We start from the raw sequence: 25886 nt of genomic DNA, 5'->3' as shown, positions 1-25886 counted from the left end.
TCCTGCCAAAAATGGAAGAGGACAAAGAAAATCCCTTGAACAATTTGAAAAGGAGAGATCAAAAATCTTAGACATTCCCTGTATCATCTTACCCCTTTCATCACACATTTTCATCATCTCTGCAGCACAGCGGCCAAACACTAAATCTCTGTCCAAGGGAGAATTTAAAATCTCATTTTTAACACCATCTGGAAGGTTCTGAGAATTCAGCCATGTAAACATCCTTAAAACACCACCAGTGGCCATAGCCCTGGAAGAAACACCAACGGAGTCATACACACTGCAAACACTGAGTAGTGACCTGTGCAATAGAAGAAACTAAGTTATTAAAAACACATTTTTCTTAAGAAGAAGAAACTGTAGGTAAAACATTCCTCATACTTTTACAATTTGTCAGAACAAGCTTTAACATACAAACCTGACAATTCAAAATTCTGAAAACCAAAGCTGAAGAAGTATATACATTTCCCCCATACCCATCAATAATTTCCCCATCCTTATCAGAAAGAGTAGGATTGGAATTAACCAACTGCTTAGCAGCAGAGGGATCAACTAAGGCTATAGCTGCTGGGTCTGGTTTTTGAATAGTGTATAAAAAAATTAAAAGCCTGAGGAATTTTACACAGCCTATCTGCCTTTTTAGGGGCAGCTGGCTGACTAACAGCAAAAATGCAGACAGTAACACACACATCCTTTAAAGATGATAGAACATGAAGAATGGGTGTACATTCTGGAAAATTATTCTTCAAAACTCATGGTATTTTTCTGAGGGACAAAGAAATCTCTGTGTTCTTCCACTGAAAAAACTGGGACATTCTAGCAACAGTCTCAGAAAAAAATGCCCCACAAGGAGAATCAGAAACGGAGCTCTCCTCTGAGTCTGAATAAAAAGTCTGAGGCATAAGACATGAAGCTGTCCTTATCTTCCTGTTCAGATTCAGAATCTTGAATCTCTTCAGGAAAAGAGGAATCCCTCTTTCATTTACCAGAAACTCCTTTAAAAGAAGGGTCAATAGCCTGAATTAAAACCTGAGCCAAGCCCAATAAACCACCCTTATCAAAAGAAATTTGAGGAGGAGTAGATATATGCTTGGTTTTCGGTTTCTTTTTGACAGGAAAAATTGGGTCACCACATTACCAATGGCAGCCGCTGTATTTAATGTAAGTGCATATATATATATATATATATATATATTCACTATACATATAAATATCAAATTTCAGTATCTCGAGACTGTATAGTCGAAAGCGCAGTTACTCAAAACTGCACTATATCGAATGCGGAAATGTCAAATCCGCTGTTGTGGTGTCGCGTTCATGACATGTGGTGCTGTGTGTGGATTTAGCTGGGGATTCAGGTAAGTGGTGTTTTTGTAAGGGTACTGGGTAAGGATTTTAGTTTGTGTAGTGGTGGGTTTTATGTGTTTGTGTGTTTAGTGCGACATCGGAGTTAGTATATATAAGTAGCGGGGGGGTGGGCATGCAGGGGGGCTTGCCCCCCTACTTATAGGTAGGGTAGGTGTGTTTGTATGTTATGTTGTGTTTGTATGTGTTGTTTTATTTCTTGTAGTGTAGTTAGGTAGGTGTATGTGTGTTTGTGTGGTGGTGAGTGTATGTGTATGGTCGCGATTTTGATTTTCGCAGTTGTGGGTTTTCGGTTATGTGGATTTTCGTCTATACAGTCTCGAGATACTGAAATTCGATATTTCAGTATTTCAAGATTGTACAGTGAATCCATATAAATATATATATATATATATATATATATATATATATATATATATATATATATCCATATATACATTTATAAAGAAAAACTAATTAGGCATCCTGTCAGTGGGGAGCAGTTTTTATTAAAAGCTTATATGAGTTGTGAAACTAAAAATATTATATATATGGCAAAATGTGAAATATGTGAAGCTTTTTATATAGGAAAGACAAATCGGAAGCTAAAAGAATGCATAGGTGATGATCTATCAGCTATAAGGAGACATGTGGCAACAAATGCATTGTGTAAACATGTAAAGGGAACTAATGCTAGACACTGCTTTAAATGTATGGTTCTACAATTAGTTGAAGAATAGATAAGAGGGGGAGATATAGTGAATACAATGGAGAAGGAAGAGTATAACTGAATTGTTAGATTTAGGACTTATAAAACCTCAGGATTAAATGGTATGGCTAGAATTAAACCTGTACTAAAGGAACTATACAGTGCTTTAAGAATTTTATTGTGTGAATAAATTGTTTCGATGATGTGTGATTTTTTTAATTGATTTTACATCAGGTGATTTTAGAAGGTTAAATAAGTTAAGAGTTGCTCTATGTAATATTTCTAATTGCCTGATGAAACACTGATTGTGAAAGTGCTAACTATGAAGTATTGACTGCAGTTGTGAGCTTGGTTTAATAAACTGTTTTTCATTTCACAAGTGGTTTCGGATATCTTTCTATTTGATTTTACTGCATTTGTTGGGTTATCTGGATGTCTCACCGAATGGTACTCTTTTGTCACGGAGTAGGTACATGCTTGGTTTTCTGTTTCTTTTTGGCATGAAAAATTAGGCCAATCATGTTACTAATGGCAGTCTCTGCTTCCCCATGGATGGGCACAGCATTCTAATGCAACAGGGAAACCTTCCCTGTTCCCTCTCCTAAGACTGACGAGTGTCTCTCCCTTGCTCACTGAGGGGATCCCAACAGCTATAGAGTAGCTAGCTAACCCCTAGTTCATAGTGGCTGTAGGTGCCAAACCAGAGGGATCCAGGATAAAAGATAAGTAGTCTAAGATGCGACAAATGACCACAGCAAAGTCACCCACCTGTGGCTGAGGCAAATTGCTAGCCTGCTGTGGTGGCAAAGGCTGACAAGAAATCCTGAGGAGGAAAGGAATAAGATATCAATACATTTAAGAAAATGGATTTTTTTTCCCTGAAGGAAATGTAACTGCCCAGCAAAGGAAAGCACAAGTAGAGTGGGCTTTAATTCTGTTGGGAAGATCTCTGTTTTGTGACTTATAGATGAAGGTTATGCAATCTGACAGCCACTTTGAAAGTGTCACCTTAGAGGCTAAAGTATCTTTCTTTGAATCTGAAAAAGAGATGAATAGCTGGTCAGATTTTCTGAAGTCCTTAGTTCTGTGTAAGTAGAAATGTAACTCTCAATGGACATCAAGTCGATGTAACATGTATTCTGCCTTATTCTGGTAATTTGGGTAGAAGACTGGCAGCTCTATAGATTGGTTTAAATTTGATTCTGAACATACTTTTGGCAAAAAGGAAGGGTTTTGTTCATAATGACACCCTGTCTCTATGGAAAAGTAAGTAGGGGGGCTTTATTGACAAGGCTTGTAGCTCTGACACCCTCTTAGCTTTAGTAATTGTTATCAAGGGAATAGTTTTCCATGCCAAAAACTTCAGTTCTCAAGATGATGCTGGCTCAAAAGGGGGAAAAATTAAATGAGACAGGACAAAATTTAAGTTCCATGGTGCTCGGGAGTCTCTGATAGGTGGTCTTAATAATAAAGTACCTTTAAGAAATGCTTTGCATAGTCTATGAGACATAATGTTGAGGCCAGATTCACCTAGGTGAAAAATGAAGATTGCTGCTAGTTGAACTCTAATGGTAGCCGCAGCTGCACCCTCATTGAATAAGTTTGCTAGCAATTCTAGGGTGGAAGTGACTGGGGCAGAAAAGGGATCAATGTGGTTATGAGAAGCCCATAATGATAATCTTTTCCATTTGCTTCTATATATCTTCCTTGTTGAAGCCTTATAGGAAGAAATTAGAATGTGTTTAACTGATGAAGAGAGGTTAAGAAACCTGGCTATTGTTAGAATCGGAGCAACCAAGCTGTCAACTTGAGGGTCTGAAGGGAAGGATGGCCCATTCCTGATGCATGAGTCAAAAGGTCTGGAACTGGATTCAGAATCCAAGGCTCCTCCCAAAGATGAGGCCACAGGAAGGAGAACCATATTTGACAAGGCCAGTATGGGGCGATGAGTATCAAATCCTTTCCCAAGTAACTGTCTTTCTAAAGTACTTTGGGTATTAGTGGAAAGGGAGGAACAGCATAGAGGAGACCTGAGGGCCAATCATGAACAAGTGCATCCATTGGTGACTCCCCCGGAGGGGGGGGGATCAGGGCAAAGTAGCTGCTGCATTTGGCATTCATGGATGTTGCAAAAAGGTAGCAGCAAGGCTGGCCCCATTTACAAAAAAATGTTTTTTGCTACTTCCTGTTTTAGGGACCACTTGTGAGGCATCAGAATCACTCTGCTGAGTCTGTCTGCTATCACACTGGATTTCTCCAGGATGTGCATTGCTATCAGAAAACATTGGGAGGAGATCACCCGCTGCCATACTCTCAGGGCCTCTTGACAAAGGGGGTAGAATCTGGTTCCTCCTTTTTTGTTTATGTACCATAGAAGTGACATGTTGTCTGTCTGTATTGCAATAGTTCCCAGTGGAAGAGAGTCCTGGAATGCTTGCAACACTAGAAACACCACTCTCATCTCCAGGACATTGATGTGCAAATGGGCCTCGTGAGCCTGCCAGGTGCCTTGGACTGCCTTTCCCAGATAAAGCTCCTCCACTCTATCTGACAGGCATCCGTGGTCACTATGGTCAGTGGTTGTGGAAGTACAAATGGTTGACCTAGAGTCACAAGTGGAGTAAAGCCACCAACGAAGGTCCTCTTTGCAAGATTCTGTTATTATTATTTTGTGGGACATCGGCAATTCCCGCATCGACTACTGAATGGACAGTAGCCACTGGAGAATTCTCATGTGTAGACATGCTATGGGAATCAAAGTTATTGCTGCTGCCATGATCCCCAAGACTTTTAGGACTATCCTTGATCGAGCCCTTTTCTTCGTGAGAAGATCTAAAATCGGATGTCGTAGAACTTGAACTCTTTCTGGAGAAGTCTGGTCATCATGTTTGTTGAATCCAGTTCTGCTCCTATAAATACGACATGCTGAGAAGGCAGCAAGGCAGGTTTCTCATAATTTATTGTAATTCCTAGGTGAGAGCAGAGCTGCAAGGTAGTGCCTCTTGCTTTTATTAATAGATGCTCAGTGGTGGCAGTTAGGAGCCAGTCGTCTAAGCATGGAAACTCCTGGAATCCTAGGTGTCTCAAGTGAGCTGCGACTACTGCCATACATTTGGTGAACACTCTGGGGGGCTAAAGTGAGGCCAAAGGGCAGAGCTCGAAACTACAGTGAATGACTCCCAGCAGAAAGCGCAGATGCCTCCTGGATCACCTGTCTAATTTTATGTGGTAGTGCGCATCCTGGAGGTCTATGGAGCACAACCAATCGTACTGTCCCAGAAAAGGGAGTATTGACTGCAGTGTTACCATCCAGAACTTGGACTTTCTTACTGATTTGTTTAAATTACTGAGATCCAGAAAGTACAGTTGTGTACACTTACCAAAAATGTAGATGTTCGAGTGTATTCACTGTTGCAGTCATCACATTTGGGTTATCTGTCTGCAGGTAGCCCTGAGCCAGCCTGAATACCAGAGTCTTTGGTTTTCTGCATCGGATGCTGTCGCTTCTTCCATGATGTCAAGCCGTCAGGGGTATAAAACATGCAGCCGACTCCATTACATCAGTTTTTCTTGCCAAAGATGTCAGGTGCCCACACAATAGGAAGCAATTATATGGTATGGTACACCCCCATCAAAAAGCAAATACACATGAAAATATATACACACACACACACACACACACACATATATATATATATATATATATATATATATATATATATATATATATATATATATATATATATATACCAAACAAGAAGGAAAGGTAGAGCTAAGAGAAGTCAGGGGGCTGGAGGGAGGGTAACCAGGACTGCAACAGTGAATAGACTCGAACATCTACATTTATGGTAAGTGTACACAGCTGTACTAAGTTCTTCGTGTTTCACTGCTGCAGTCATCACATTTGGGTTGATTCCCAAAGCTAAGGAAGGGAGGAGGTAGTTAAAGAGCATTAGGGCCAGCTATTAAGCCCTGCAAGACTGCTGTGGCAAATCCAGCTCTGGATTTAGAAAAGATAGGCAGGTGGTAATGCTTGGTGAATGTGTGTACAGTGCTTCAGGTAGCAGCTTCCAGGATGTCCCTGAGAAATGCCATAGAGGTAGATGCAGCCCTGGTGGAATGTGATCTTATCCCCTGTGGTGTAGGTTTTCCATGGTGCTTGTAGCAGAAATGAATGCAATGGGATATCCATTTGGAAATGGTTTGCTTTGAAATGGCCTTCCCCTCTGCCCCTGCAGCAAAGCCAACTAGCAGCTGATCAGATTTTCTGAGAGGCTTAGCTCTGTCCAAATAGAATCTAAGTTGTCTATGCACGTCCAGAGAGTGCAGTATCCGTTCCCCTTTGTTTTGTGGATTAGGGAAAAAGTAGGCAAATGAATGGACTGGTTTAGGCCACACTAGACACCACCTTGGGAATAAAGGAAGGATTAGTCCTGAGGGAAACCCTGTCCGCATGGAAGATAATGGAGGGTTCCACTGCCATGAGGGCCTGTAATTCAGACACTCTTCTTGCTGAAGTGATGGCTAGAAGTAAGGCTGTTTTCCAAGAAAGAAATTTCAACTCTGCTGTTGCAGCTGGCTCAAAGAGGGGAAGAGTGAGCTTTTCCAATACAAAGTTAAGGTCCCAGGCTGGAATAGGAGCTCTCCTGGCGGGGGGGGGGGGGGGGTCTTAAATTTTTGGCCACTCTAAGGAATTGTTTTAGCAAGGGGTGAGAGAAGAGGGGTGGCTCGGTATTGTACAGTGCTGAAATGGCAGAGGTATGAATCTTAATTGACGAGAAAGATAGGCCCTTGTGGAGCATTTCTGTTAAGTACTGCAGAATATGAGGTAAGCTGAGCACCGTTGTGCCCATCCCCTGAGCCTGGCTTCCAGGAACAGTATCTTTTCCACTTTTCAGCATAGGACTTTCTGGTGCTAGGCCTCCTTGCCTCCAGAATGACATCCCGAACCTGCTTACTGAGAGATGCTAGAGGAGAGCTCAAGGAATTAGCCAGGCTGCAAGGTTCAGGGTTTGAAGCTGAGGGTGCAGAATCTGGCCCACTTGCTGGGTCAGCAGGGAAGGGGTCTGAGGCAGGTGCCATGGGTGCAGCAGTGTCAGACTGTGCAAGAGCAGGTAACAGTGCTGGCATGGCCAGTCTGGTGCAATCAGTATTGTTCTTGGCTTGTCCTGTTTGATCTTTAGTAGAACCTTTGAGAGGAAAGGCAGAGGGGGAAAGGCATAAACCAAGAGGCTTTCCCAGGTAAAGGACAGGGCATCCACTTTCCAAGCTTCCACTTTCCAAGCTTGACTATGGGGAGTTTTGGTGCAGAATTTGTTCAACTGGTAGTTCTGAGGGGAGGCAAACAGGTCTACCTCTTGGGTCCCGCATTTGTTCCTCAAGAGGTTGAATATTTTGGCTTCTAGTTTCCATTCATGTGGATCCATGAGATTTCTGCTTAAGTTGTCTGCCACTGAATTTAGTTTGCCTGGCAGAAAATGAGCTTGTAGGTGCACTTGGTAGCTCAAGGCTGTGCTCCACAGAGCCATGGCTAGTCTGCAGAGAGGGTAGGAGTGGGTTTCCCCCTGCTTGTTTATGTACCACATAACTGTGGTGTTGTCTGTCTTTATCACTAGTTGTCCTGGAAGAATAAGGTATTTGAAGGAGCATTCTGTACAGCTAACATTTCTTTTTGATTGATATGCAGGTGCATCTGTCTCAGGTTCCATTTGCCCTGAATGCACTGTCCTGCCATGTGAGCCCCCCATGCATAGTCTGATGCATCTGTTGTTAGGATTTGGGAGGCAGGGGGTAGAGTGAAAGGGAGTCCCTTGTTGTGGTAGCAGGCCTCTGCCCACCAAAGGAACTCTGTCTTTAGACAAGGAATGATAGGAATCATTGTTTGCAGGTCCGGAGAATGTAGACACCATATACTTTTTAGATACCACTGGAGTTTCCTCATATGCAGTCTTGCATATGGAATTAGCAGAATGCAAGAGGCCATGAACCCCAGAGCTTGCAGTATTTTCCTTGCAGATAGCTGGGTCTTTCTGGCCAGTAGTTTGAAGTAGACTGTCAAATAAACTTGTTTCTCTGGTGTGAGGTAAGCCATCTGGGAAGTTGTGTTCAAGCTTGCTCCCAGGAATACAATCTGTTGGCAGGGTACTAGGTGAGATTTCTTTTCGTTGACAGTGTACCCCAGTGAGGTTAGAAGTTTATTTACAAATGCCAGGTGTTGTAATAGCAAGTCCTGGCTTTTTGCCTGAATCAGACAATCGTCCAGGTATGGGTAAATTTGAATATTTCTCTGCCTGCAGAATGCAATGGCTGGACCTAGACACTTTGTGAACACCCTGGGCACAGTAGATAAGCTAAAGGGAAGTGCAGAGAACTGAAACTGCATGGCGGCCGCTCTGAAACGTAGGTGTTGTCTGCAAGATTCTCTTATTGAGATGTGCAGGTAAGCTTCCTTTTAAGTCTAGCGTTGCCAGCCAGGCATCCTTGGCTAGCATAGGAAGAAGCTGTTGAAGAGTTCGCATTTGGAATTTTGGAACCACCAGAAAGGTGTTGAGAATAGAAAGGTCCAGGATAGGACGCCAGGAGTATTTTTTTCTGGGTACCAGAAAAAGTTTTGAATAAAAACCTTGTCCCCTTAGTTCTGCTGGGACAGGTTGAATAGCCCTGATACTGAGAAGAGAGAGAACCTGCTGTTGGGCCTCCACCCACTGATTTGGGGGGAGGTCTGGCCAACCATTTGGGGTTGGTAGTGTGTGGAAGTGGAATCTGTATCCTCGGTTAACTATGTTCAAAACCCATTTGCCCTGGGTAATGAGTTCCCAGTTTTTGCATGCAGGGCGAGCTTTCCTCCTAAGGGAGCAAGTAGTTGAGCAGGGCTTGGAAGGGTTAAGGTTAAGCCATTTCCATAGGGGAGTGGCCTACTACTTCTTGCTTTGGAAGTGGGAGCCCCCCACTGCTTAGATCTGTACGTAGCCTGAGACTGAAGTCTTGGTGGTATGCTGTTCCTGGATTTGGACTGAGAAGGCCTGGAAGGGACTGGAAAGGACCAGTTCTTTGAAGGCCAATGTCTACTGAATCTGGGAGGCTATACTTGTAGAAAATCTTTTAACAGTTTGCATAGATTTAGCTTTTTTCTCCATCCTTTTGAGAACTTCCTCTGCTTTGTTGCCAAAAAGGCGGTCTTGGTTTAAGGAAGCATCCAGTAATTTAGCTTTAACATGCCTTCTAAGTGCAGACCCAGTGACAGCAGCCCTGCAATATGCTTCTAAAGCATCAAAACCACATTACAAAGTATGTTTATCAATTTGTTCTGCAAAATGCATTAAATCTTGCAAGTCTTTGTGTTCAGCACAGTCAGGAATCATCATAATTTTCTGTTTAAGTAGTCCCATAATATGCTGCTGATACTTTAACATATGAAACTGGCAATTTAAAGCCCTAATGGCCAAAGTAGCAGAAGTGTATACCTTCTTGCCCCATCTGTCTAAGGCTCTAGAATCTCTATCAGAAGGGGTAGGATTTTTGGCAGCAGTAGCCTTAATGCCTTTTGGTCCTTGGGAAATGTTCTCTGGATCCGCAGTAGGATTCTTGAAGAGGAACCTGTGAGAGTCAGGTACTCTGTAGTACCTGTCAGGTTTTCTGGGAGCTGGAGGTAAAGTGTCTGGGGTAAGGCTAGATTGTTGCTGCACACTCCTACTTATATAAAAGTATGTCAGCCACATGTGACTCACACATTTGTGCATTCTTTCTTTTTAACACTGTCAAAAACTTTTCAACCAAATGAGTATTTAACCTGTTAAGTTACAAATATATATCTATCCATCCATCCACAACCCCTTATTCCCATTTTTGCTCATCAGGTCAAGGTATCAATTCAAAAGTGACAATCATTTAGAGCCAAGGTTTACACCGCTGGGTACTAAACCCTGCTGCTCTAGCTCTTCCACACCACACCCTCTCATGCACACTCACACCTATGGCCAATTCAGAGTGTACAATCCACCTACTGCATGTCTTATATACAAAAGAGTACCTAGTTCAACCAGTGCCCTGGGTCGGTACTGTGAACCAGCACCTCATCCCTTCAAAAAAAAAAAAAAAAAAAACACTTGACTAGCTTATTACACAGTCGTGCTCCATGCCCCCCCCCCAAAAAAAAAACAAGTGACCAGATACAAAACATGACTCCCTCACTCCCTCCTGCCCAGACATTCGGATCCTAGTTCTGTATCCTGCTTCCGACCATCCTACATTTACGGTCAAACCTCTGTACTGTAGCACGCCCTGTCAAGGCTAAACTGTAGCAACTGATTGGTACATTTGTATAGCAACAGTTTGCTATAGTTTATGAAAAGGAATTTTTTTTTTAATTTAAAACCTGAGTGCTGTAGCACTCTGTGCAGGAAGGGTATAAACTACAGTCTTAGTTTAAAAAAAATTCCTTCTTATAAACTGTAGCAAACTGCTTATTACAAATGTAGCAAACAGTTGCTACAGTTTATATCCTGCCTGTTCAGGTTTTAGTTAAAAAAAAGACATTTTTTTTTAACTTTTAAACAATAGCAAACTGTAACAAGTAGTTGCTGCAATTTACACCGCACACCTACAGTGCTCAAGTTCAACTGCAAATGCAATACCAGATTTTAAAAGCCAGTATTGCATTAGAGATTGGGATTCAATGACAGTGTGCCCCAGTCCAACACTTTGCACCCAGGTCAATTGCCACTCTCGCCCCACCCTATCTATATGTGGCTCTACTTTAAAACGTTGACTTACTAGAACATCAACTTTCACATCATCGAGACGACAATGCTGAAACTTCAGAATGCCCAACTCCCAGAATGTCGCAATATCACTCGGGCCACCAATGACTACATGAACAGAAGCAAACTAAACCCCCAACGTGGGGAGCTTCACCGCCACACCCCCCCCTAACTAAACATACCAACTCTGAGATCACACTACAGTAGTTATGGCTAGGCTTGTGCAGGCCCTAGGGCTGATAGCCTAGTACCAACCTATGAACCTATGAGAATAGGGCAAAGCTCACCATGGTGGCCCAGTAGTTAGTTTCCCAGAGTGAGATAGCGACATTCTGAGAGTTCAGAATTCTGAAGTTTCAGCATTGTCATCTTGATGATGTGAAAGTCAACATTCCGGTAAGCTGATGTTTTAAAGTAGACCCACACATATACACGGGTCTACTTCACTAGACAAAAGTTCATTTACCCGACTTTCAGTTAGCCAAGATGAAAAGGCCGACGACTGCAGAACACTGACATCACGGAACATCGACTTCCCACTCCAGTTAAGTAACCGCTTGTCCACCCTGTTTAATTTTTCCCCTTACCCCCATGGTAGCGCGATCTTGGAGTTGGTATATTTAGTTAGGGGGGGTGCAGGCCCTACATGTGTGGGTTTACTTCATTCGGTTTTATTATTTTTTCAGGATGGCCAAGCTGTTACTTACCTGGAGTGGGAAGTCGGTGTTCTGGGATGTCGGTGCTCTGCGGTTGTCAGCCTTTTTGTCTCAGCCAACTGAAAGCCAGGTAAGTGAACTTTTGGTCTACTGAAGAAGATCCATATACACATATACGCACACACACACACACACACACACACACACACACACACACACACACACACACACACACACACACATGCACACAGTATATAGTTTGGTCATTCAAGGAAATTTCATAGCTTTGATATATGTACATTTGTTAAAGACACAGTTCTCTTGTTTATTTTTATCAAAAACTAAAAAAAAATAATAAAGTGAATAAGGATAAATAACTATCATTACACTACTTGGCTGATAAATACTTAGGCTCATAGGTGTGTACTAGGCCAATAGCCCTGCAGCATTTACAATTCTAGCTCATAGACGTGCCCTGGCATCATGGTGCCGTTAGTTCCCGGTGCCTCCATCAAGTAGAGCCACTGGAGTGATCCCCAGGGTCAACTGTATATTTCCCATCCACTCATCAAGATTTCTCTTGAAAAGGGCCAGTGAGGTGCTCTGCTTGACATGTATGGGAAGTCTATTCCAGAGCATGGGCACTCTCTGGGTTATGAGCCTGTCCCTCCAGCATGCTCTGTTGATTGTGGTAATGAGGTTGAGGTCCCTGGAGCATGTGATGTAGAGCGATTGGGATTTCTTTAGGTGTAACATTTCTAAAAGGGCTAGGTCAGACATGGCTTTGTAAGTCAACCAGAGATCGCCTCTTAATAAATGATATGAGACAGAGAAAAGCTAGAGTTTTTTGAGTCTGTCCATGTAGGGCATGTGTTTAAGGCCTAGGATCCTCTTCATGAGGTACTTTTGCAGCCTTTCCAGCTGTTGCAGGTGTTTAGTGAAGCACATGTCAAATGGGGCATTATACTCGATGACTGGTCTAATGAGGGAAGAGTAGAGAGAGATGATGACCTCTTTCTTCCTGGATGCAAAACCCTTGGTAATGAGATGTGCCACATAGAAGGACTTTCTGACCACAGTGGCAAAGTAGTGGTCGAAGGAGAGGCTGCTGTCAATCTGTGTCTCCAGGTGTCTTATAATGCCTTCAGTGTTCAGTGGGCTACCATCAATATGGTAATTATTGGGAACTGAGTTTTTCCCAAAGGGAGTGACAATGCATTTTTGGCATTAAGCTTAAGGCCATGGTTTTGACACCAGTCGTTGGTCTCAGTAAGGCCTTTCTGTAGGATGTCTACATCACTTGAGGAGTTAATAATGTCTCCCAGCTTGCAATCGTCAGCGAACTTGGTCAGCCAGAGCCCCTCCTTGTTGGCCTGGACTTCTGAGAAGTAGATGCCAAACAGGAGAGGACCCAGGACTGATCCCTGTGGGACTCCACTCGTGACTGGTTGTCAGTCTGACTTGGAGTCTGCTACTTTCACACTGTGGGTTCTATCTGTGAGCCAATTTGCAACTCACCTAGTGATATAGGGGTTGATGCCTAGTTTGGTGAGTCTATCAATAATTCCTGAGTGGGGAATGGTATCAAAGGTCTTGGCCAGATCGAGGTAGGCTGTATGAACTGCCTTGCCCTCATCCACAGCTCTGGTGACTGACTCAAAGAAGTCAACCAGGTTAAGCAGGCATGCTCTACCCTTCACAAAATCAAATTGCATGGGAGCCATAGTTTGGAGATTCCCTATATCCTTGTTAATTAGTTCCACGATGATGTGCTCCATAGCCTTACATATCAGACTCATCAGGCTAATGGAGCGATAATTCCCAGGGTCTGTAGTCGCTCCCCCTTTATGGAGAGGCATGACTGTAGCAGTGCGCCATTCTGTAGGGACAAAGCCTGTGGTGAGGCTGTGATTGAAAAGGCACGCAGGTGTGGTGCCAGTTCACTTTGTAGTTCATGTAGAACACAGCCAGGGATATTGTCGGGTCCCATGGAAACTGTATTCGTGGCCTTGGACAATGCAGCTTTAACCTGTGCTGCAGTAATGCTGGGTGCCTGGCATTCTTCCAGTATTGTGATTGGTCCTTTGGGGGGGGGGGTAAAAAAGTTCCCCTGGTTTTCAAAATCCTTACTTAATTATCCTTTTTTCTAAAGAAACCCAGTTAGAAGCATCTTGGTTTGTAGTAATACACTTGGGGAAAAGATAGCTGTACTATCCATAATGGAAACAAAATATGGGGTCAGTGCTTTACCCCAGTTAACAAACTGTATAAATAAATAAACAAGTTGTTCTATTTAAAAGATGTTAGAATTAACTACCTCTTGTGTCTTGTGTCACAAAACTTGGGTAGGACTATAGTCCATAGTGGTACAGGTATCAGTGAAAATAAGGTATTTATGTATCACCAATGTTGGAAGAGGTTCCAAAAGCACTAGAAATACTTCAGTGACAGACTGCTTATCCTTGTTGTTTTGCATCAACCAAATATTGTACCCAGCCTCTAACACTAACTTACTTCTAATATTAATAAAACAGCATCAACTGCTTCTTGGATCTGTACATATGATCATCATTGATTCCTTCTTAACCAACTGATAAACTCTACTAACCTTTCTTACTTATCCATATGAATCTTCTTCAATGATGCTATGCAATATGCAAATATACATAGTTTTATTGTATCACTTTGTTTTGTTTGTAATTTCTATTATCACTTCTTGCTAAGTTATGTATGTGCAACTTTGTATTTTTTTAAGGTGTTATCTTTGGATTCTTTTCTCCCCGGGACTCCACTAAAAAGGATCTCTGAGCCAATTTGGACTGGCTGAGTTAACAAAGGTGAAAAAATAAAATAAATTATTGGTAACAAACCAATCTCTTAAAATAGCTTTCTGAGAAGGTATAACATTTTTCACATGGGATAACAGAAAGTTGCTTCCTTGTGGAAAACACAGTATACTAAAATAAAATAAAGTCCATTTATTTATAAAAGCTTCAGCAAACACTGTCAATGCTTGCAGAAATACTTCACATATAATTTTAAAGCAAATCAGTACTTAAAATTACTGGAAAGGTTTTAATATACACAGGGGCATTTTCCAGTCTGTTTTTTCCTTTCAGGCTAATTTCCCCTGAAGCCTCTTTAACACAATCTTACCTTGCCTCAGGACTCAAGAAAAACAAGAATATTGCCATCTACCTGTATCTCTTTGTCTCATATCTCCCCAAATGCACCTGCTCCCTGTTGAGGCTTGCCTGCCAGCACTCTTGGCCTTAAAGGTTTAAAGATATACAGTGCTCTATAGATTTGGCAGACTCAGATGCCCCCACTATGCCGCACTACCTATGAACCACAAGTGTTTTGATATACGGGAATTTGCTGTCGGGAAAGAACAACTCTTAAGGATGGGTTAAAAAATATCATGACATTACAGATTACAGCAATGTTTTCAGACTTTGTGTGTTCTACTTACCACTGGCAACCCCTCCCTCTTGAACATAGTTGTTCCTTCCATAAATAAAGCCAGGCTCAGGAAGAGGAAGGCCTCTTCTTCTAGCCTTTCCAAGGGGTGCCTTTAAAGAAAAGCAAAAATATATAATCAATGTTTTTTGCAATGTATTAATGAAACTACAATTCTTTTTGTTAGTGACATACAACTTCTACTCACCTGGCAAATGGAAATTTTTATATGGACTACAGAAAGTGTAATTTTGTTTTACCTAAATATGTAATAACTCCAGAACGATTTGCAGTTTGTATCATAGATAAAACATGCTTATTCAGACAGGATTATTGGTTCGTAATAACCCAGTGATTTAAACTGACTCAGTCCTTGTGTTCAATGTAGTCTAACTAAAAAGAGGAAACTTAAGAATTAAAAATGGAGGAGGAACTGTCGGAAAAAAATCCTTATCTGCAATACTTAGGTTCATAGGTTCATAGGTAGGTACTAGGCTATCTGCCCGAAGGCATTTATAACTCTAGCCAGAATTTGTTGACTTTCGTCGCCTCCTTAGATTAGCTCCCTGTGCCTCTGTCCAGCAGAGCCACTGAAGTGATCCCCGGGGTAAACTTTCTGTTTCCCATCCACTCGTTAAGGTTTCTTTTGAAGAGTGTTAGCGAGGAGCTCTGCTTAATGTAGACTGAAATTCTTGTTCCAAAGCTTGGAATCTATCCCTCCAGCACGTCCTATTTATTGTTGTGGTGCAGTTTAGATCCCTAGAGCTTGTGGCTCAAAGGGATAAGGTTTTCTTTAGGTGGAGCATGTCCATCAATTCTGGGTTGGACATGGCCTTGTATGTCAGGCAGAGATCACCTCTGAGTAGGTGGTATGCAACCGAGTACAGCTAGAGTTTCTTCAGTCGAGCTGCATAGGGCATCTGTTTGAGGCCAGTGATCTTGGTGAGGTACTTCTGTGGTCTTTCCAGCTGTTGCAGATGTCTTGTAAGGTACATCCCAAATGCGGCATTGTACTCTATGATGGGTCTGATGAGCGATGAATAGAGGGGCACAATGACCTCTTTTGATCTGGATGCAAACCCTTTTGTGATTAGGTGGGCCACGTAGAAGGATTTTCTAACCACTCTGGCAATGTGATTATCAAAGGTGAGATTACTATCTACTTGGGTCCCCCAGATCCCTTATTACATCTTCCGTATTTAGGGGACTACCACCTATGTGGTAGTTTGTGGGTACTTTGTTTTTTCCAAAGGGGATGACTATGCACTTTTTGGCATTTAGCTTGAGGCCATGATTTTGACACCAGGTATCCATCTCAGTGAGACCCTTTTGGAGGATGTCTGTGTCAGCCAGAGAGTCATTTATAGTCCCTAGTTTGTAGTCGTCTGCAAACTTGGTCAGCCATAGTCCTCCTGTGCTTGCCTGTACCTCTGAGAAGTATATGCCGAACAGGAGGTGTCCTAGGACTGAGCCCTGGGGAATGCCACTTGTAACCGGTTTAGAGTCGGACCTAGCTCCCGCAACTCTCACCATATGGGTTCTGTCCATGAGCCAGTTGGCAACCCATCTTGTGATGTAGGGGTTTATGTTCAGGCTGGTGAGCTTGTCTATAATACTAGAATGGGGAATGGTGTCGAAGGCCTTTGCGAGGTCTAGGTAGGCTGTGCGTACCACCTTTCCCTTGTCGGGGATTAACTCCCTAGCATAGAATTTGGAAATAAATAAAAAGCACATTAAAGCATAAAAAGAAGTTATGTACTCACCATAACGTTCCATCTGAGTAGGTACTTCATTTGTCTGCAACCTGTGGGTATCGGATTCGACTTCGGATCCGAACCGGCAGCTTACCAAGCTCCAAGATCCAAGCTCCTAGCTCCTCCCCCTACCCATAATCCCCTGCTACCAACCACATTACCTCAGATAGTTTTTTTTGCCTTACCAACCTGGAAACGCGAAATATCAACTGCGAAGGTGATCAGAAAATCCCGAAAGGTTCGGGGGATGGCAGGGGGGGGGGGTCGGTTGCAGACAAATGAAGTACCTACTCAGATGGAACGTTATGGTGAGTACATAACTTCTTTATCTGAAGTAGTTACTTCATTTGCTCTGCAACCTGTGGTTCAGAGTCCCCAGCTACCTTATAAGAACCTGGGTGGTCCTTACGGAAGGATATTCCGAAGCACCACGAAGCCAAAAGAAGCCCTACTTCTCGAAATCACATCTAATTTATAATGAGAAATGAACATATGAGAAGAGGACCAAGTAGCTGCTGAACATATGTCGTCCACTGGAACCCTAGACCAGAAGGCTGTTGAAGTGGCTACAGATCTTGTAGAATGAGCACGGATACTAACCGGGGCTGGTTTGCCAGACGATATGTACCCCTGAATAATACACTGACGAATCCAATTTGCTACAGTGACTTTGGAAATGGCTTTACCCATGGCTGATTTTGCATACGAGACAAATAACTGGTCCGACTTGCGAAACTCTCTAGTCCTATGCAAGTAGAAACGCAGCTGTCTGTGTACATCCAATTTGTGTAATGTGTATTCTCCCTTGTTCTGAAATGTGGGAAAAAACACTGGTAGATTTATCGATTGATTTATATTTGCTTCTGAAGCAACCTTAGGCAAGAAAGATGGGTTAGTCCTGAGGGACACTCTATCTTTGTGAAAGATAAGGTAAGGAGGCTTCATACACAAGGCTTGTAATTCTGAAACCCTTTTGGCCGAAGTAATAGCCACTAAGAAGGCTGTTTTCCATGACAAGAACTTCAACGGAATTGAGGCCGCAGGTTCGAAAGGTGGGCTCGTTAAGGATTGCAAGACTAGAGTGAGGTCCCATGGGGGAACCACAAACTTTATCGGTGGATTTAAAAGGAAGATGCCTCGTAAGAAGGTTTTGCACAACTTTGTAGATGCTAAGGAACCTATGCCATCACCCACATGAAAATGGGAGATGGCCACCAATTGCACCTTAACCGTAGAAGCGCTTGCTCCCTGTCGAAAGATTAACGAGAGGAAGTCCAAAATGGTCAGGATAGGGACAGTAAATGGGTCCAAGCCCTTATCTTCGGCCCAAATGGAAAAACATTTCCATTTACTGTTGTAAAGTTTTCTGGTAGATGGCTTATGAGCCGACACCAGAATGGCCTTAACGGGAGATGAGATACCGGGAGTCCTAGCCATTAATGGAACTGGATCAGCCAAGCCGCAAGCTTGAGGTTGACCAGGTTTGGTGTTGGGCAATCTGCGGGATGAGAAATCAGTTCTGGACTGGGATCCAGAATCCACGGAGGAGCCACACTGTGAGACCGCAGAAAGGGGAATCAGATCTGCCGAGGCCAGAATGGGGCTATGAGGATAACTCTGCTCCTCAACCGACAGGCTTTCTGAATAAACTTCATCATGAGAGGAAGGGGAGGATAAGCATAAAGGAGCCTGGGAGGCCAAGCATGGACCAGAGCGTCTCTGGGGGTTTCCGCTCTGGGGGGAATTATTGCGAAGTACTCGCTGCATTTTGTGTTTAAAGGAGAAGCAAAAAGATCGCAGCGAGGCTGACCCCATTTGTGGAAGATCTGTTTCACAACAGATGGATTCAGAGACCACTCGTATGGAGTGAGAAGCACCCGACTTAGCTTGTCCGCTAATATGTTGGATCATCCCGGGATGTGTGTTGCTACCAGAAAACGGTTGGTGGAGATCGCCTATTTCCAAACTCTCATGGCCTCTCGACACGGGGTAGGATCTGGTTCCTCCCTGTTTGTTTATATACCAGACTACAGACATGTTGTCTGTCTGGATCGCAATAGTCCCCAGGGAAAGAAGGTCGTGGAGAGCTTGCAATGCCAAAAGCACCGCCCTCATCTCTAGGACATTGATATGCAATGCGGTCTCTAGGGGAGTCCACGTGCCTTGAACGGATCTGCCTGAACAATGCCCCCCCCACCCGAGGCGAGAAGCATCTGTGGTCAACGTGGCTTCGACCAGGGGGATCACAAAGGGCCTCCCTTCTCTGAGTTCCCACGCATGCAACCACCAAAGAAGAGAGTCCCTGCAAACTCTGCTCAGCGGTATGGGCGTGTTCAACGGGTGGAGCAAGAGGGACATTTGGACTTGAAGGGTCCATTGCAATATTCGCATTCGCAGGCGGGCATGGAGGGAAAGACCGATCGCTGCTGCCATAGACCCTAGTGCCCTCAGGACTAACTCCGCTGGAGGAGAAGGATTCCGGAGAAGGGCTAACACCTGATAAGACAAGCTGTTCAGTCTGACTGATGTTAGAGTAGCTCGAGAGATTCGAGTATCCAACCTGGCCCCTATGAATTCCAGGGCTTGAGTGGGGCACAGGCAGGACTTCTGCAGGTTTACTGAAATGCCTAAGTTGTGGGCTAGAGTCAGTGCGTAATCTCTCGCTACAGAGAGCCGATGCCTGTTGGTCGCGGTAAGGAGCCAGTCGTCTAGGTACGGGAAGACCTGAATGCCCTGAAGTCTCAGGTGGGCAGCAACCACCGCCATGACTTTGGTGAACACTCTGGGGGCTAAAGTGAGGCCGAATGGAAGAACCCTGAAATGATAATGACTGGCTCCGAGCCGGAAGCGGAGAAACCTCCTGGATCATCTGTCCATTAAGATGTGGTAGTACACATCCTTGAGGTCTATGGAGCACATCCAGTCGTTCTCCCTCAGAAGGGGGAGGATAGATTGAAGAGTGACCATCCAGAACTTTTCCTTGGGTATAAACAGGTTCAAAGGGGAAAGGTCTAAGATGGGTCTGAGGTCCCCCGTTTTCTTTGGCACCAAAAAGAACCTTGAGTAATAACCCAATCCGGACTGATCTGGGGGGATGGGCTGGATGGCTCTTTTTCTTAGCAGTTTCAAAATCTCTGAAGCCGCCGCCTCCCTCTGATCGGGTGGGACATCGGGGAGGTGTCTGGTTTTGGGGGGAAGATTTAGGAAAGGAATGAAGTAACCTCTGGAAATGATACGGAGCACACATCGATCCGTTGTAAGGGACTCCCAGTTTGACAGGTGCTCTGTCAACTGCCCCCCGACTGCCTCCAGAGAGGGACAGCCGGGCAAGCCCTCAGGGCTGTTGCGCGGGTCTGTCCGAGAAAGGTTCTCTAGACCCAAAATTACATGGCCCCCCTCTGCCTCTGGGCTGGCATCCACCTTGTCCTCCTCTGCCTCTAGAGGACGAGTGGTCCACAGCTGGATGGGATTGCTGAGACTTGCGGAACCACAGCTTCTTTTGTCCCCTCTGATTCCTGGAGAAGGATCTTTGGGGACTAGAGAAGCGGACTCCGACGGCAGACAGCGTCTTCCCGTCCTTTTCGCTTTGGACCAGCGTATCGCGAACGGTCTTGCCGAAAAGAGCAGAACCGTCAAAGGGGGCGTTCGTGAAGGACACCTTGAAGGGATCCACGAAGTCGCAAAGACGGAGCCAGGCGTGACGTCGAAAGATGACCCCTGCTCCGCTGGCTCTAGCGGCTCCCTCCGAAGCATGAGAGAGGAACCGCATAGACGTATTGGAGATGGATTTCAGAGTGGCCATTCGTGTCGTAAACACATTCCTGTCTCCGACTGACATGGACTCTGGGGGTGCTGCAGCGTATTCCTTGATCAAGTCTCGCTGTAGCCTGATGGTATGTGCCATATAGTTCAGCGCCCTTATAGAAAAGGTTGCTGAAGCAAACATCTGCTTCCCAATCCAGTCCAACGCTCGAGATTCTTTATCTGGCGGGTGGACCAGAGAACTCTCCTGAGCGAGTTCTTTCTTGGTGGCAACCGCCACCAACATGGCATCAACAGGGGATCCTTTGGCCCATGATTGCCTATCTGTGGGGGGGCTTAGTATTTTGTTGGGATGCCTAGGAATTGGCTCCACGGTGTCGGGCTCCTTCCACGCCCTGGTGGTAATTAAGTCCACCAGGGGGTCGGCCGGAGGGGACACCCAGGAAGTAGATGGGCCTGCCTCAAATGCCTCCAGGAACACGGATTCATCAAGGGAAGGTTTTTGGGCAGACCACCCCCCTCTAATACGCAACATTTCCATGATGTCTCCAAAGGAGACATCTTCAGGGGGTGACCTTGGGGAACCCTCCCTATCATCTAAGTCCGTGTCAGTGGTAACGGACTCGGGGGAGTCTAGGTGCCTCCTTTTACACCGACGTTTCTGAGGAACCTCCTCGGTGGGGCTATCCGAAGAGGACTCGTCCACGGGTTGTTGTTCCTCAACAGGAACTAGCTGGAGGGCTTGGGCAGGCTGTCCCGATGGTCGGATGATGGAAGACAGACCCTCATACAGTGGGGGTACGGGTGGATCCGAAGCCCGGGATCTGGAGGATCTCGACAGTACCCTCTCCACTACCTCAAAAGCCGAAGGAGAATCACCCTCACCAGCCTCTGAGAGCAATCTCCTCGGCTCTGAGGAAGGGATCAGGGTCAGAGCCGAAGCAGTCGGCGCCGAGAAAGAGGTGCGGTCCGAAGCCAACACCTCCGAAGATACAACAACTCCCTCGGATCCGATGCTCAGCCCTCGGCCCCAAGAGCTCGGATCCGACAAGCTCGAGGGCATAGTCGGCGTCGAAGAGACCAGCGCTATCGGCGCCGACAATTCCCTGGGTCCGAATGGGCACGGATCCGATGACTCCGAGATCCAAAAACGGGTCGGAGAAGTAGTGATCGGGGCAAACATGGGGGCCGCGCTCCCCCCCCCAGAGGGGGGGGAGGCAAGAGCACCCCATCCGCATTTGGTTCTGTAAGAACCGACGCATCATCCGATCCATATCCGCTTCGGAGATGCTTTTTGTTGACCTGGAAGAGGTAGTCGAGGCGGGCCGGGAGGGTCGCCTCGACGACCTCGAGGGAGACCGATCTTCCTCCTCTGGCTCCAGCGAGAAGCTAGGTGAACGGAGACGAGAGGAGAAGGATCCGGAGACCCCCGAAGGAGACTTAGTTACTTTTGCTGGAGGAGCCGAGGGGTGAGACTCAGCCCGCCTTTTATGGGATCTATGTCCCTCCTTATCCTTGTGCCTCTTCTCCTTAGTTGAGGAGGCACTAGTTTCCCCAGAGCTCAAACCCGAAGTGGGAGGTTGAGTCCCGGGTTGAGCTGAGGGAACAGAGGGCGCCGAGGCCGCTGAGGCAGCCGGAGCCCGAACGGGAGAGGAAGAAGAAGCTGACTCCTGGGGGAGCTTTCCCGCCAGGATCAGCTTGTTTTTCCTATCCCGAAGTGCCCGGGGGTTAAAGGCCGCACAGATCTGGCAGACCTCTGAGAGATGGGCTGCCCCCAGGCACAAAACGCACTGAGTGTGGCCATCAGCTGGGGAAAGCTTGTGGCCACACTCAGTACATTTGGAAAAAATGGGCTTAGGCCCTTCCGCCATGATAAAGCACTCACACACACACCCAAACGCTAAGGGGGGAGGGGGAGTGACAAAGAAAAAACTAATTAACTGTACCAGTAAAAATTAAAACTAACACTAAAAAGGGGTAGAAAGGTTTACTACCACACACACATGATTTTGAAACTTTTTTGGTGAACTTAAGATAGAAACGATCTCACCCAGCCAGGAGCTGTTCAAAGGGAAAGCTTCTTCAGCCACGGCAAAAAACGATCTGAGGTAATGTGGTTGGTAGCAGGGGATTATGGGTAGGGGGAGGGGCTAGGAGCTCGGATCTTGGAGCTTGGTAAGCTGCTGGTTCGGATCCGAAGTCGGATCCGATACCCACAGGTTGCAGAGCAAATGAAGCAACTACTTCAGATCGTCATATTTGTCAAACTCGTCAGTAGTACCAAAGCAATCCCACAACTTCTTCCCCAGTCTCTGCAACTGGATCCGAACCTACACCCACCCCCTTCCCCAGAAAAGAACTACTTCCTGTGTACTGTAAACATGACTGAATTCAGTGCTGACAAAAATAAATTACTTTTGCAGTAGAGGTGCCATATACGATAGCAGCTTAGGATTCAGTTGAGGAGGGGTGCAGGTAAGGATGCAGTTGTGGAGATTGGGGAAAAATCTGGGAGTTTGGGGGCATTCTGGGAAGGAATCTGGGAGTTTGGGCAGCATTTAGGGAAGGAATCCGGGAGGTTGGGGGCATTCTGGGAAGGAATCTGGGAGTTTGGGGAAATTTGGGGAGGAATCTGGGAGTTTGGGGGGAGCATTTAGGTACTGCTGCTGATGCACCACAGCAATGTACAGCATCATGATACAGGACTCCTACAGACAAGGTGCACCTGAATCAGAAATTTGGTGCATCTTACTACTGTGACTGAATCTTTCTTTAAGGAAGTAGAAGCATGCAGTCCATACAGGCCTTCTGCATCATATTGGGGCTGCATAACAGCACAACACTGGGATTAAACTCAGTGGTCCATTCTGTGACTGGGAACAAAGACTTACAGATGAATGTTTGAGGACTGCTATTTCAGTCCTTGGAACACAGTCTATACTTGGGAAAACTGAAATATATACTAAGTCAGAGGTGGCCTGACCAGTACCTTGAAGTAGTCCCTTTACTTTGAGGTAGAGTGATTTTGGAGTTAGTACACTTCATTGACAGAGCTGTGGGGGTGCAGCCCCCTCCCCCAAGCCCATGCAGAAAAATGCTTCTATGGCATCATGGCAAGTGTTGATGGCTACAACTTTTATTCACCATTCACACTTTATTTTTTTATTGTAGTTCTCATTGCAGGACTCACAATAGGTCTCACACTTTCAATTGGAAAAAGCATAACCTGAGCAGTGAGATTGTATACATGGATTTTGACATGGACTTAGTTGTGACCTCTTCTCAGAGGTGTGTACAGAAGGCTACTGTAGCTTGTGTGGGGGCTGGGAATTGTGTGGTCATTGTTTCTTTCACTTTTGTCACACATCTCAGACGTGTGTACAGAAGGTTATTGTAGCTTGTGTGTGGGCTGGGAATGGTGTGGTCATTGTTTCTTTCACTTTTGTCACACATCTCAGACGTGTGTACAGAAGGCTACTGTAGCTTGTGTGGGGGCTGGGAATTGTGTGGTCATTGTTTCTTTCACTTTTGTCACACATCTCAGACGTGTGTACAGAAGGTTATTGTAGCTTGTGTGTGGGCTGGGAATGGTGTGGTCATTGTTTCTTTCACTTTTGTCACACATCTCAGACGTGTGTACAGAAGGTTCCTGTAGCTTGAGTGGGGGCTGGGAATGGTATGGTCATTGTTTCTTTCACTTTTGTCACACATCTCAGAGGTGTGTACAGGAGGTTATTGAAGCTTGTGTTGTGGCTGGGAATGGTGTGGACATTGTTTCTTTCACTTTTGTCACACATCTCAGAGGTGTGTACAGAAGGTTATTGTAGCTTGTGTGGGGGGCTGGGAATGGTGTGTTCATTGTTTCTTTCACTTTTGTCACACATATCAGAGGTGTGTACAGAAGATTATTGTAGCTTGTGTGGGGGGCTGGGAATGGTGTGGTCATTGTTTCTTTCACTTTTGTCACATATATCAGAGGTGTGTACAGGAGGTTATTGTAGCTTGTGTGTGGGCTGGGAATGGTGTGGTCATTGTTTCTTTCACTTTTGTCACACATCTCAGAGGTGTGTACAGGAGGTTATTGAAGCTTGTGTTGTGGCTGGGAATGGTGTGGTCATTGTTTCTTTCACTTTTGTCACACATCTCAGAGGTGTGTACAGAAGGTTATTGTAGCTTGTGTGTGGGCTGGGAATGGTGTGGTCATTGTTTCTTTCATTTTTGTCACACATCTCAGAGGTGTGTACAGGAGGTTATTGTAGCTTGTGTGGGGGGCTGGGAATGGTGTGGTCATTGTTTCTTTCACTTTTGTCACATATCTCAGAGGTGTGTACAGGAGGTTATTGTAGCTTGTGTGGGGGGCTGGGAATGGTGTGGTCATTGTTTCTTTCACTTTTGTCACACATCTCAGAGGTGTGTACAGGAGGTTATTGAAGCTTGTGTTGTGGCTGGGAATGGTGTGGTCATTGTTTCTTTCACTTTTGTCACACATCTCAGAGGTGTGTACAGAAGGTTATTGTAGCTTGTGTGTGGGCTGGGAATGGTGTGGTCATTGTTTCTTTCACTTTTGTCACACATCTCAGAGGTGTGTACAGAAGGTTCCTGTAGCTTGAGTGGGGGCTGGGAATGGTGTGGTCATTGTTTCTTTCACTTTTGTCACACATCTCAGAGGTGTGTACAGAAGGTTCATGTAGCTTGAGTGGGGGCTGGGAATGGTGTGGTCATTGTTTCTTTCACTTTTGTCACACATCTCAGAGGTGTGTACAGAAGGTTATTGTAGCTTGTGTGTGGGCTGGGAATGGTGTGGTTATTGTTTCTTTCACTTTTGTCACACATCTCAGAGGTGTGTACAGAAGGTTACTCTAGCTTGAGTGGGGGCTGGGAATGGTGTGGTCATTGTTTCTTTCACTTTTGTCACATATCTCAGAGGTGTGTACAGGAGGTTATTGTAGCTTGTGTGGGGGGCTGGGAATGGTGTGGTCATTGTTTCTTTCACTTTTGTCACACATCTCAGAGGTGTGTACAGAAGGTTCCTGTAGCTTGAGTGGGGGCTGGGAATGGTATGGTCATTGTTTCTTTCACTTTTGTCACACATCTCAGAGGTGTGTACAGAAGGTTATTGTAGCTTGTGTGTGGGCTGGGAATGGTGTGGTCATTGTTTCTTTCACTTTTGTCACACATCTCAGAGGTGTGTACAGAAGGTTACTGTAGCTTGAGTGGGGGCTGGGAATGGTGTGGTTATTGTTTCTTTCACTTTTGTCACACATCTCAGAGGTGTGTACAGGAGGTTATTGAAGCTTGTGTTGTGGCTGGGAATGGTGTGGTTATTGTTTCTTTCACTTTTGTCGCATATCTCAGAAGTGTGTACAGAAGGTTACTGTAGCTTGTGTGGGGGGCTGGGAATGGTGTGGTCATTGTTTCTTTCACTTTTGTCACACATCTCAGA

General features: G+C 45.0%; 1 protein-coding gene across 1 annotated transcript in view; it reads right to left on the bottom strand.

Annotated features, from left to right (window-relative positions):
• The window catches only part of CFAP77 (cilia and flagella associated protein 77), a 2131249-nt gene that overhangs the window by 983049 nt on the left and 1122314 nt on the right, over positions 1-25886 (bottom strand). The window contains exon 2 of the mRNA XM_044058808.1: positions 14941-15040. Within this exon, the coding sequence (XP_043914743.1) occupies positions 14941-15040 (100 nt within the window). The remainder of the gene's footprint in view (positions 1-14940; positions 15041-25886) is intronic.

The sequence above is a fragment of the Protopterus annectens genome, chromosome 16.part0, assembly GCF_019279795.1.
Source record: "Protopterus annectens isolate FY-2018-M chromosome 16.part0, PAN1.0, whole genome shotgun sequence".
Lineage (NCBI taxonomy): Eukaryota > Metazoa > Chordata > Ceratodontiformes > Protopteridae > Protopterus > Protopterus annectens.
Note: the sequence above shows the minus strand (reverse complement) of the source record. Positions and strands in the feature narration are given on the sequence as shown.